We start from the raw sequence: 11,949 nt of genomic DNA, 5'->3' as shown, positions 1-11,949 counted from the left end.
TCCAGTGGGGTCATTTTATTATAACAGATATCTCCACTGCTGCTCTGTGTTGACTTACAATAAACCTGACCCAGTTTGAACTGCCAGTAAAAAAAAAAAACCTCACTAGCCCTAGACAAGATTACATCACCCACTCTTTCACCTCTCACCTTCATCACATCACATGGCATTTCCAGCCAGATTTAGATTCTCTAATTCAGCGCTCCGTGTCAGAGATTTATAGGGATAATTCCTCCTTTTATTGCTCTCCAGGAAGATTAGTCAACAGGCTACAGCGGAGGGTCTGTTTTATCTTTTTTTTTTCATATTTGCTGAAATTTGAGTTTCATCCACTAACGTGGGAGGTAAAAAAAATAATTTATTTCACTCTAACGATCACGCCTGCCCTCACTGCTAAAGCACAACAGCATGTTACAGCACATTCATCCTATTGTTTTCCTGTCACCTCAGCACTGACTACATCACTTAGCTCCTTGGTGGCCCATATGGATCTGTTTACACAAAACAGTTGCTATGTTTATAGCAGAGTCACACAAACACACAGTTTCTCACTGAAACGGGTTGAACGTCCACGGGGACACCTCTGGATCATATCGTCTATCTGGCTTCCAAATTCAGAGCTGGGCGGAAAGTTAGTGTTTGGGGGATCAAATCCAAATCCAAAGCTCGATTGGGACTGTCTGTGTGTTCGACTGAATGTGGATTTTTTTTTTTGTCTTTATTTGCGCCTGATCGTATGTAAAATGTGTGAGACTGATCAGATTTCTGTCTCCTGATTATGGTCCCATTTGAGTCCCAGTACTATGCGATAAAGTAGGATAGTTCACAGAGTACATAGAGAAAAATTCAAGTAAAGTAGGGACTAACATGCAAAGAACAAACTACGAGTGCAACACTTTTGCAATAATAAATGTGGCTTCTGCTCTAGTGTGTCAGTGGTGTATGACAATTCTGTTCCATTCTTCAACTGCTAGATGTCAGCCATGTCTTATGGCGGCGAGAACCTACAGGTCAGGGGAAGGTATCAATAGGATGAGGCTCAAAGAGGAGGTTGCTTGGAATTTGAATCGGTCCAATTGGTTTTTGTGCCCAAAAAAAGGCCTTGAAAAAGCCTTGAATTAAATACATTACCAAATCTGCCTTCGTAGATGTGCTTTCATCTATGTATTTGTACTGTGATTGTTTATAATGTAATACATACATATGTGTTTTTTGTAGGTGCCATAGCAGCCTTTGTTACCACTCCTCTCGATGTGGCCAAGACCAGGATCATGCTCGCAAAGGTACACACTCACGCACACCCGTACGCGCACAGCGCAGTACTGGCAACAGTTTTTAAACACTGCTGTCAGCCTATGATGCCTCGCAGACGAAAGACTGCGCTGGCCCAAAACCTGAGCGGCTTTAAACAACCTCGGCACGCAGCACGGCGAAGGCCGAGGTGGAACTGGGACAGTGGTGTGCAACATTCTCACACGCACAGATGTATTTATCATCGGATACAGATCATGGACAGTGTTGGGAAAGACATGTTTGTGTGCATGGTTAGCATTAGGACGGAAGACTTGCTGCTGCTCCTGAGGAATTTCCATCTCAAAGCTGCCTGTCACTGTGAGGTGAAGCAGAGAGCCATTGTTCCTCTCCTCCACTCAGTGACTGGGCTGGGAAATTCTACCCGTGCACTGAAAAGGTCTAACGTTTAGTATCTCTTAGCATTGTGAAAAACCGTCAACTGTAAACTACTGATTCATGGGTATAACCTCAGCCAATTAGAGGTGTAGGAAATAGCGATACACCGAAATATTGCAATATATTGTTTTATGATACCGTATTGGTGTCCTAAACCCTGTATCGAGTTTTTAATTTAACAATTAACATGCAAACATCCATACTGTCGATTCATTTTATTTCGCTTTTATTTCTTCTCTCAAATGTAGATCCCTCTGTTCCAATTTTAATAACTTGATGTTAGGTATGTAATCATGTGGTCCCCTAATCCCAAGTTGGGTCATGTCAGGTCATGTCAGGTCATGTCAAAATTAGTGTACCTCCAGTACACGGACAGGTTTACCACTGAGTCAGATTTACTTTTATATTGTGTCATTAATTTCAAATCCTAAATCTACGACATGACAAGAAAGACATTGTTAATGTGGACTGGATGCCGGCCAGTCAGGTGCACTCACTAAGTCTCTGCAAAGTTGTACTTAATTCTTTAAGTAGCATTGGGCCTTTTATCAATCTCTTTTATCAAGATTTCCTCTTGATGACATCACATCCCTCACCCTGGTTTCGACACTTGTTACTTGACCACAGTTGCACAGAATTTGTTGCAGGCTTGAATTTGTCGTTTGTCTAAACACCGTCTTACTTACCTTTTGGTGGTACTGAATTATCTTTAAAAGTTTGAAAAGTTTGAAATGTTTCTCTTCTCTGGAGTCAAACGTTTCAGTGCTTTGGCAGAAGGCACATGAAGAACAACATGTGCAGAATGTCATGTAAAAATCAAATAATTTTACTGAAATCTTTTAAAGCCACCCAGCCTGTGTATGTGTTGATCTTTCTCCTTCTTCCCGTGTACTTTCGGCTTGTTCCAACGGTAAGTCTGGCTTTCCTCAGTGTTTCTGTGTGTTTTTGTGTATGTGTGTGGTAACGCTGAGCTTATTACTCACACACACGCACACACACACAGTTACTGTCCTTGGAGAAGTCACAGTGTTCCTTCTCCCCCTTCATTCTAACTAATCAGATACTGGAATTAACAAGAAACTCAGCCAGGCCTCATCTCTGAGAGAAACCTTTGGCTGGAGGTGGAACTGTTCGGAACAAAAGCTTCCTGTAAACATTTTCTGAAATGTAGCTGCTGTATTTTACCCCCAGCAAAGACTTGGCTCGTGCTGCCAGTGCGGTTTGCTTATTACTTTATAAGGCCAAGTTTTTTGATTCACTCAGGTTGCCACAGGTTAGCAGTGGGGGAAAAAGGGCTTCATTTTATTCAGTGGGGCTGGAATAACTTCATTTACAGGCGAGGCGTTTAACATTTGAGCATTTCAAGTTGTTAGGAGTGTAGCATGTTGTAGCATGTAACACTTGCTCTATAACCTGCTTGGTAAATACTGTGTCAAAGTATTGTATTCTATAGTATTTCCTGTAAAAACACTCAAAATATTAGTAATGTTTAGTGACTATAGAAAGGAAACTGAATATAATTTAACAAAATTCAAGCTAAGATTATCCAAAATTTTTGTCCTTTACACAATGCAATGTCTGCAAACTTAAAATGGTAATAAAAAATAAAATATTCTAGATGTAAAAAGTTATGGTATGGTTTGTTAGAAGTTATAATTGAAGTCAAAGCGTACTGTCTTCCTAAGAAGGTTGACTGTTGTTTAACAAAACAGATAATACAGATGAATAAGGATTGACTTTAGTCATATCAAACAGACTTCTGCAATAAAAGATGTAATAAAAAGTAAGAGAATCTACCTTGGAATTTCAGTAATTTGGCAAATAGATGTAACGTAACGATTAAAAACCTGTTTAGTAATCCTGCCCACAGCAGCTTTGACTTGTTCCCCACTGCACCACAATGTGACAAGTCTTGGCAGGAGAGTGAAATGGAGACAGACAGGGAGAGCAGGCCTGGTGTTGATGGGTCGGAGATAGTTTATATTGGACGACAGGAAGGATTTGTGGCTGCTGGAGCTTGTCACATTAGTTTCCTTCCCCCAGGAAGGAGAAGGGTTTTTTTCTTTGCTGCAGTGGGGAAGGATGAAAGAGCGGTGTTGTGCGATGCGCGGTCTGGTGCAGGGCCGGCGTCCAGGTCACAGCTGGACATATGAAGCTCTTCCAGGGCTGACTCTGGCCACATCAGCCCTCCCTGTAGCAGTGGCTACAAGCCTGGCACAGCACAGTGGCACTGCTCGACTCCTACACTGCTACTGTACAAGTAAATGTAAAGATACACGAACAGTAGATCCTGCATGAGCAGGTATCATGTATTTGTCATCCATTGTTTTGTCCTGAGCTGTTGTTGTAAGGTTTTGCAAAGGGTATTGTTTTTGCTTGTTAGCAACCAGGTGTTAGCAACCAGGAGTTGGACCAATCAGGAAACAAGTAAACCTTTTGCTGTGTTTTTTATTTTTAGTAAATGTCTATGAGAGACATAGTCATTACTTGTTGCATGTTAAAGGTTTGTACTTCTCAGAACAGAATGATTTTGCTTCTCTTGGTGAGGCCATACGTTACACACTGTGTTTATAAGTGTGTTTTGGACACCGTGCGTCTCCATTCCTTCTCTTCTTTCCGTGGTGGTAAAGAAAAAAAAACCTGTCAGGAGGAGATGGAAGGCTCATTTGTCAGCCACCTGTCTCCAACAGAAACATCAAGAATAGGGGTGCTGTTGTTCCCCTCAGTCTTATTTGCAAAGGAGAAATGTGGGAGTCTTGTTCTTGAGATCCTCAGTCACAGTTTTTTTAGCAGATGCCACAAACCATTTCCTGTTTGTCTAGTAAACCATATCCTGGAAATGCAGTCAGTTCCTCTATATCATTATCTTTTCGTAGTATAATATTACACCTCAGCCTTTAATGCTGGTTTCCTTGTAAAACTATTTCTAAACCCTCTCTGTCCTACACTAACCGGAAAGACAAAATAAAATTGAGGTTGTATATAAAGCAGAAAACACAAAATGATTTTACTGCTGCCTCTAGGTGTTTATTTTTAAATGTGTAACATTGGTGTACGAACTGACAGATGTTTCTTCATGTACTTCTCTTGAAAGTCCTGAGGTTAATGTTGAATTTTTATAGAGACGTGTGTCTCCATGGAAAATGTCAGGCCTCGTTCTTCACAAACTAAAAATGCCTGGGTTTGTAGAATTGCCCGTCTGCAGTCCAGATGTGTCTTGAATTAAAAAATGTCCGACACCGTAGGACTATGTACCAACTCCCATGTTCAACAAGGGGGACCAAAAATATGTCTTACAAAAACTTTAACAATTATTAGCATTAGGGTCAAAATGATTGAAATTGATAAATTACATGGGATTGAAATATATATGTAAAAATAAATAGTATATAATAACTATATATAAAAATACATACATATAAAATTAAAAATATATATATATTTTCATGATCTACCAGCACTCCCTTTGTGATCCACCGTTAAATCACAGTCTCCTCATTGGTCGTGCCTGCTCTATATCATTTTAGAGGAGCACCCTTTTCCATTTGTGGAGATACTAATGAGTAATTTTTCAAATAGTTTACAAACATTTTTTTCTCACCACTCCAAGTTCCTTCCTTCTGCTATAGTTGTGCACTTGTTGTTTTTTTTGTTTTTTCAGCTTCCATGCAGAAGGTCCCAGAGCTCAGAGATCGTTCATAGTCTTAAAACCCAGGACTGCTTAAGAACCTGATACAACAACACAGACCTGGATCAATCTTTTTTCATTTTCTTTTCCCTTTCCTTCCTCCTGTCACAACCCACTCTCTCTTTACCCTACCTGACTAAAACATGCAACTCTGACACTTTACACTGATGGAATTAAAAACTCTCCTGCCAACCCCAGGCCGTACTCTGTAAACTGACGTATGTAGTAGAAGACAAGAATGACGTTTTAAAGGGTTTTCTGAGTGGGCACCTGGCCTGCTGTGAGTTGGGAATGTGTGCTGTTGTAGATGTTGCCTGTGCTTACACAGCTGTCTATCAGGAGGGGTAAGAAATGAAGGAGTTGATCCATCCATCCATCATCACAACTCTGTCTGCTCTGTCTCTGTGTCTGACTTTCCAGGTCGGCTCTTCCACTGCAAGTGGCAACATCCCACTGGTGCTCTACGAGGTGTGGACAACCCGAGGTCTTACAGGGTAAGTGTTTGTCCTAGTTTCAGGGAAAATGTTGAGAAAAGCTAGATGAGGAAGTCATGTATCTGGTACATACGTATCTGCACGAAAAACCAGCTTTGGATGGGAAACATTTTTGACTGATGCCAACATGGCGGTAAACTCAACGCCACAATGGCGTATTTTAGCTTTCTTGACAGCGTGACAGTTTGGTAGCGCCGTGATCATCTTTATTTACGCGTTACGCGTTACGCGTTATTTAGTAATCATGTTTCTCTGTAGTTGCGAAGTGATAAGCTACTGTTGAAGACTAAGAGTCCAGGGCCACAACTGACTGAAGAAAACAAAACCTCTACCACTACTGCTAAGGAATTCACAGAAATGCCTAAAAGGAAAACAAGCAACCTTTTCTGCAGGAAGTGCATTCTGGGATTGTGTTGGCTGTAGTCAATATTATTTGGAACTTTCACTCAACTGGAGAGGTTTCACCACTGGTTGTTGTTACTCGCCACTGACCAGCGGTTGGGACATTCTACCACAGGCTCTACTCATCCAGCTGTAAACTACCACTGGTGTTCGGTATGTTTGTTAGGTTTGGGAAGAATCTGAATCAAAGGGAATAAACGGCCAAGTAAAAATAAATCTGCTCGATTTCCAATGATTATAAATGGCTAATTATCTTAATGGACTTTAGCATGAGGCCAAAACATGTTGTATTTGGATCTCAATAAGAACAAAAACTTATAGTGTATCCAAAACTCTCTCGACGCCGTCATTTACTCACATTTAATCATAGTACTGTAAGCTTTGATTTTAAAGCTGCAACTTGTCCGTAAACGCCGGCGCCCTGCAGTACAGACCTATTGATGAGGAAGCTACAGAGGCAAGTGTACAGGATAATTTGAGTATTTTGATGTGTTTATGCATACCAGACCGAAGGCTGTGTTTAACGGGGCCACAGAGGGGCTGCCAGCACCAGCATTAGTCTCAGTAGATGATTGGTCTGCTTGGGCCTACATGCAACTGTCATTTAGTAAGGATGCTGCTTGGCCTTCTGCTGGTTGCGGATTTGGTTTGGTGTTGGTCCAAAGACAAGTGAAGTGTAACCTCCCCCGCCCCTCCCTTACTCTCTCTTATTCTCTCCCTCCACACATAACAAACATCATTACAACCCACCGCATCATTGTTTGTTTGTGTAGCTGCAGCGCTGGAATCTAATCAGAGAGAAATAACATTTCCGAGTTGTGTTTTCATACAGGCCATGGGGGGATTCTTCCCGGTCCACTTTAAAACATCATTAACATGCTGCACTTTGTTTTAATAGAGACCACATTTCAGACGGCAGAACAATCTCATTGTGGTCACGTCTGCCAAAACCCTGACCACAGATCAGGAGAAGTCTCTGAAGCACTTCAGTCACTGTAACAGAGGCTTTGGTTTGGGCAAAAACCAGGCTGTGAAAACCCAAGGAAAGCACGCCTGGTGATCTCTCCCTCTCTGGAAGGGAAAGTCAAACAGAGAATGAAATATTGCAGCAAGATTGCTATTTGTTTAATCTGATCAAATCAAATGGGTTTTCTAAGCAGACTGGTTAAAAGAAGAGCTGCATATTAGCTCCACGTACACAGTCCAATGACCACCGGGGTATAGGCTCGGGACTTAAACAGAAATTCTCTGATCTGATAGTCTTTCATCAGGATGTTGAAAGGTCATTGATTTCAGTGTACAGCAGCATTAGCTTCAGGGTCTGTCAACAAGACTACAACATTTTAGGACTTTTTTTTGGTCTTCATTATTAAAGGGTTACCGTCTACATCACCCTCTGTCCAACATATTCACTGTCTCTTGCATTCTGCCGTCTAATCAAGTTGAACTAAAATAATTGATACCTTTTTTTCTGTTCTAATCACTTTGGTCAGCCAACTGAAACAAATAGTTTCCCCATTCTTTACTGCACAACCCATCGTAAAACTCATTGTACGCCGTCCTCTTTGCCAACACCACTGCTCCCTTTGTCAATCATCCAGCCTGACAATAGTCCAGTTTACTTTCTTAATTAGGGTGATTAGCAGGTCTGTCCAACTTCTTGTGCAGTTGTATTCCTTTAACTGTTTTCAGTACCCTTTTCAGCCCACTTCCCCACAACCTTTGTATTCCTTTAACTGTTTTCAGTACCTTTCCTTGTCCCCCTTTTCCCCACAACCATAGCTGTTCTTTCCCAGTTTCTCCGTAGCTCCAACAGCTCAGTGTAACCCTTGCCTGAACTCTTTACATCACTTCCTGTCTAGTTCCCACATCTCATCCTAGGCCCTGTCTCTTCTCACTTCACACACCCTGTTTCCACTTGGTTTTCACACAACTGGCCTATGCTGGTATTCTGCTTTGCTCCTCTGGTTCTGCTCACTTAAAAATATCAGACATCCTTCAGGTGCTCCACCTGCATCCCTCATTACCATTTGGATATCAGGCCAAATATCCATTAGAAGTGAGCTATGGTTATTGGTATTTGCTCAGTGACTTTGTAGCTCTCATTATCAGTAAACAGTGGTGATCATATTTTAAGATCTTAAATCTTTTATCTATATTTTTAAGAGAAGAATTTAATTGAGGGATTGGATGTTGACAAATAGAAGAAAAATATCTAAAGTTGTCAGAAAGTTTCTAGGTGTCCGTCAAAAACCGCGCCAGTGACTGTTGCTGCCTAGAATGGAATTGACAGTAACTTTATCCTTTCAGGAAAATAAACTGTGATGTTACTGATTAAAAAAAAGAAAACTAAAACCTCCACTGCTGCTGCCAGTGTCATCTCTAGTGCACAACGAGCTCCTGAAATTCATTATTTCCTCTAATGGTGATGAACCCGGGGGAGGTTTGAGTGAAGTAGAAGAACAGATGAGACAAAGGTGAAAGTGTAAAAAAAGTGGAGGCAGGAGAAGGAAGGCGGTGGCGTTGTTCTGCGGGGCCAAAGGCCCGCTGGTTGCGCTGGTGCATGCCTGATACAAATTGCAGGAGCTTTAAAGCTGTAATTATGGTAATAGGTCCAATTGCAGTGTAGTGAAGCTCTAAAGTGTTTCCATGTGTGTGTGCCATGCCCTAGAGACCCCGGCCGAGCGCCGAGCGCCGGAGCTCCCCCGTAACCTGTACAACAACAAAGCCGCAGCCGCAGTCGTGTCATAACCAGGGTAACAGGCAGTGTGTCCTGTGGCCGTGTCTGTGTGAAACAAATTGAAATGAAATTGCATTGAGTGGAGTGTTTTTATGTCACTTCCATCTTAAACTGATCAGCGCTCAACTGAATCACAGATGCCGTTTGTTTACATGTGTCGTAATTCTGCCTTATGAATATGGATGTCGACTGAGTTTCCTGCACTAAGTGATAGAAGCCAGATTTGAACCGTAAGAAGGAATTCATTAGTTCAAATGAATTTAATACAGCTGCTCCAAGAACGAACCGTAACTGGAAGCAGGTCTCCGTCTCCTGAAGACTAGACCACAGCAATTAATATCCACTGTCCGCATCATTGGGAACTGGTTCTGTATTTTCTTGGTGCAAACGTGGCTGCTACTAAGACCAAACTAAAAAAAAAAATACTGCTCATCGTATGGATAACTGAAATAACTCTCCAATGGCACGATGAAGATGAGATATTAAAGTTTACTTTGGGTAAATATTATGGTGTGAGGTTGGAAAATTTGCGTTTCCTTTTACCACCGTTGCATGATTTACATAGTTGGAGAGCAGGTAAAGTCGTCTGAGATTATATCCTGAATTTTGACTTGAACAACAGTGTGTATTTTAAAAAAGACTTGGCTGAAGACCGTAAAGGTGCATTGACCAAACTAGGATCATTGACTACAGTCATTGACTACAGTTCTCTGTGTTTATTGATCAAACCCATTTTAGTGTAAACAATATTCAGATTCAATTTGATTCAAATATCTTTTATTTGCACAAAGTTGCAAATCAGATAAAAAATCCTCCTCTTTTATCAACAGATTTCACACTTGGCTGACAGTAGGAGTTTGACAGGTTTTGACGTCTGAGTGAGACAGGAAGCTGAGGAGAGGTTTTAAAATCAAAAAAGTCCACAGGTCGTTCTCATCCGACATCAACATAGATGTAAACAAGTTTAAATTTAGTGTCTGTCCCACAGTGTTGAGCAGAATCACTTCTTGTTATGTCTACTGTCCACCTGTCTTCCTTCATTTCCCTACTGCGTCGTAGTCAGGACCAAGTTTACATAGTACCAGGCACTAGGGCTGCGCAGTATCTAAGTAGAGGATTCACAAAGATAGCAGTGATCACACCGTAAGGTAAACAGAGTTAATCACCTCTGCCTCAGTGTAGCTTTAACCTCCTGTTTGCTCTGCCTTTGGACTTGGAGTTAGTGACGTTAGTGAAGTGATGTCAATCTCTGTTGGACTCTGTTGTTCACACTATAGTCAATCTAAAAGTTTTAGTGGAGGAGGAGGAAGACGACGAGGAGGAGCGTCTCCACCAACCTGCAGCTTCTTCTGACAGACTCTGTTTGGTTGGAAATTCAAATGTTGGAACAGACCCAGGCAGTGAGGTCAAGAACAGCAGCTCTGCTTCAGTGTTTTCTCTCTCACAGTATCTGCGTGGCTGGACTTTGATCAGCTTTTGGTCATTGTTTGATACTGTGTGAGTAATGCTGATCGTTGCCTGGAGCAGAGCTCAGGCTTGGGTTTCAGCAGCTGGTGATGGGAACGGCGGCGTGAAGGGCCGGACAGCCAGCTCTGACTAATGTCTCCACATGAATTCAAAGTATTTTCACTTGTCCAAGCTTTCGCAAACATGCGGGATTCTCCCTCTCTCTCCCTCTCTCTCACTCTGTCTGTTGTCTTTTCAAAACACCCGATCTGTGGCCGGGGGATTTATGAAATGTGAAATTGTGTGAATGGTTGGAATGTTTAGGAGATCCCTGACAGGCTTGGTGCCTTGCATACTTTTACAGTAGACAAAGTGTTGTACAAGCAAAAAATCAATTTCTAGGGAGCAGCAAGAAGGTTATATCTTTAGAAACCTGCTTCAATTTGGGTGAAGACCAGAAGGTTTGGTTTTATAATTTATGCATTTCACAATGTTTATGTTGCAGTTTAGCAACATAAACATTGTTAGCTCCCGCCAACAAGTACCAGATCACGCCTTCATCCTTGGAGTTTTTCAGTCTGGGTCAGACAGATATATTTACAGTGATAAAGGTTTTGATACAACTAAGATGGAACAGACAGGAAGACAATGAAGAAGTTGTCCCGTACACACACAGGTCAGTGTACATGGCAAACGCAGTCTTTCCATTCAAACACACACACACACATGCAGCGCATCCATCACATCTGGTGTGGATGGATTGATACCAGGTGAACTCCCAGGCGTCTTGGCAGATCGAAGGTGTTGGTAGGAAAGTTCACAGAGAGACAAACAGAGGTGGAAAAAATGGGGAAAGTCAAAGTAAGGAAAAAAGTGAGAGACAATGAAGGAAGAGGAGGAGACATGACACAGCTACAAGACGAAGAAGAAGAAACTTCCATACGTCCAAACCCAGGCTGAAGAGGCAGAGAGGGAACGGGCGGTGGACGGAGGGGGTGGAATGGACAGTAGAAGGACATGTGTGGATGTCATCTGGTCATCAGTCATGCACTGAGAGAGAAAAAGATGAGAGGAGAAGGGGTGAAGGAGAGCCCCCCAGGGAGGCCCCACGGTGGGGGCTCGGGGCTTAATCCCAAAAACAGCTGTGTTTACTGGGGAAGGAGGACAGAGGCCGGGTCCCTGTGAGATGGGTGCTCTGTTTGGCCTCGTCCGCATGACTCTGTGTTCTCTGTGCACTCTATGCTGATGATACACACCTAGTATTTCAACTTCTGTTGGAGTTTGAAGACTAAAACTCGTCTGATTTAGTTTAAGGTGTATTCACAAATTGAATTTCACACGCTGCAGTTGTAAGGGAAAAAAACAACAACATTGGGAAAACTTTGACTTTTTCAGACAGGTTTTGTGTCTTTGTTGCCCATTGTTGACCCACTCTCATAGAACCACTGGAGATGCAATTAACCCCTGTCAGTCAGGGCAGTTTCCCATCA

At 42.1% G+C, this 11,949-nt stretch overlaps 1 protein-coding gene across 2 annotated transcripts in view; it reads left to right on the top strand.

Annotated features, from left to right (window-relative positions):
• Positions 1–11,949, top strand: part of slc25a26 (solute carrier family 25 member 26) — a 44,919-nt gene that overhangs the window by 32,059 nt on the left and 911 nt on the right. For both annotated transcript variants that reach the window (XM_008320351.3, XM_008320353.2), the window contains 2 exons: positions 1,219–1,283; positions 5,798–5,871. In XM_008320351.3, coding sequence (XP_008318573.1) covers positions 1,219–1,283; positions 5,798–5,871 — 139 coding nt within the window. The remainder of the gene's footprint in view (positions 1–1,218; positions 1,284–5,797; positions 5,872–11,949) is intronic.

The sequence above is a fragment of the Cynoglossus semilaevis genome, chromosome 11 (assembly GCF_000523025.1).
Source record: "Cynoglossus semilaevis isolate Cse_v1.0 chromosome 11, Cse_v1.0, whole genome shotgun sequence".
Taxonomy (NCBI): domain Eukaryota; kingdom Metazoa; phylum Chordata; class Actinopteri; order Pleuronectiformes; family Cynoglossidae; genus Cynoglossus; species Cynoglossus semilaevis.
The sequence above is the reverse complement of the archived record's forward strand: the minus strand, read 5'-3'. Positions and strand labels throughout refer to the sequence as shown.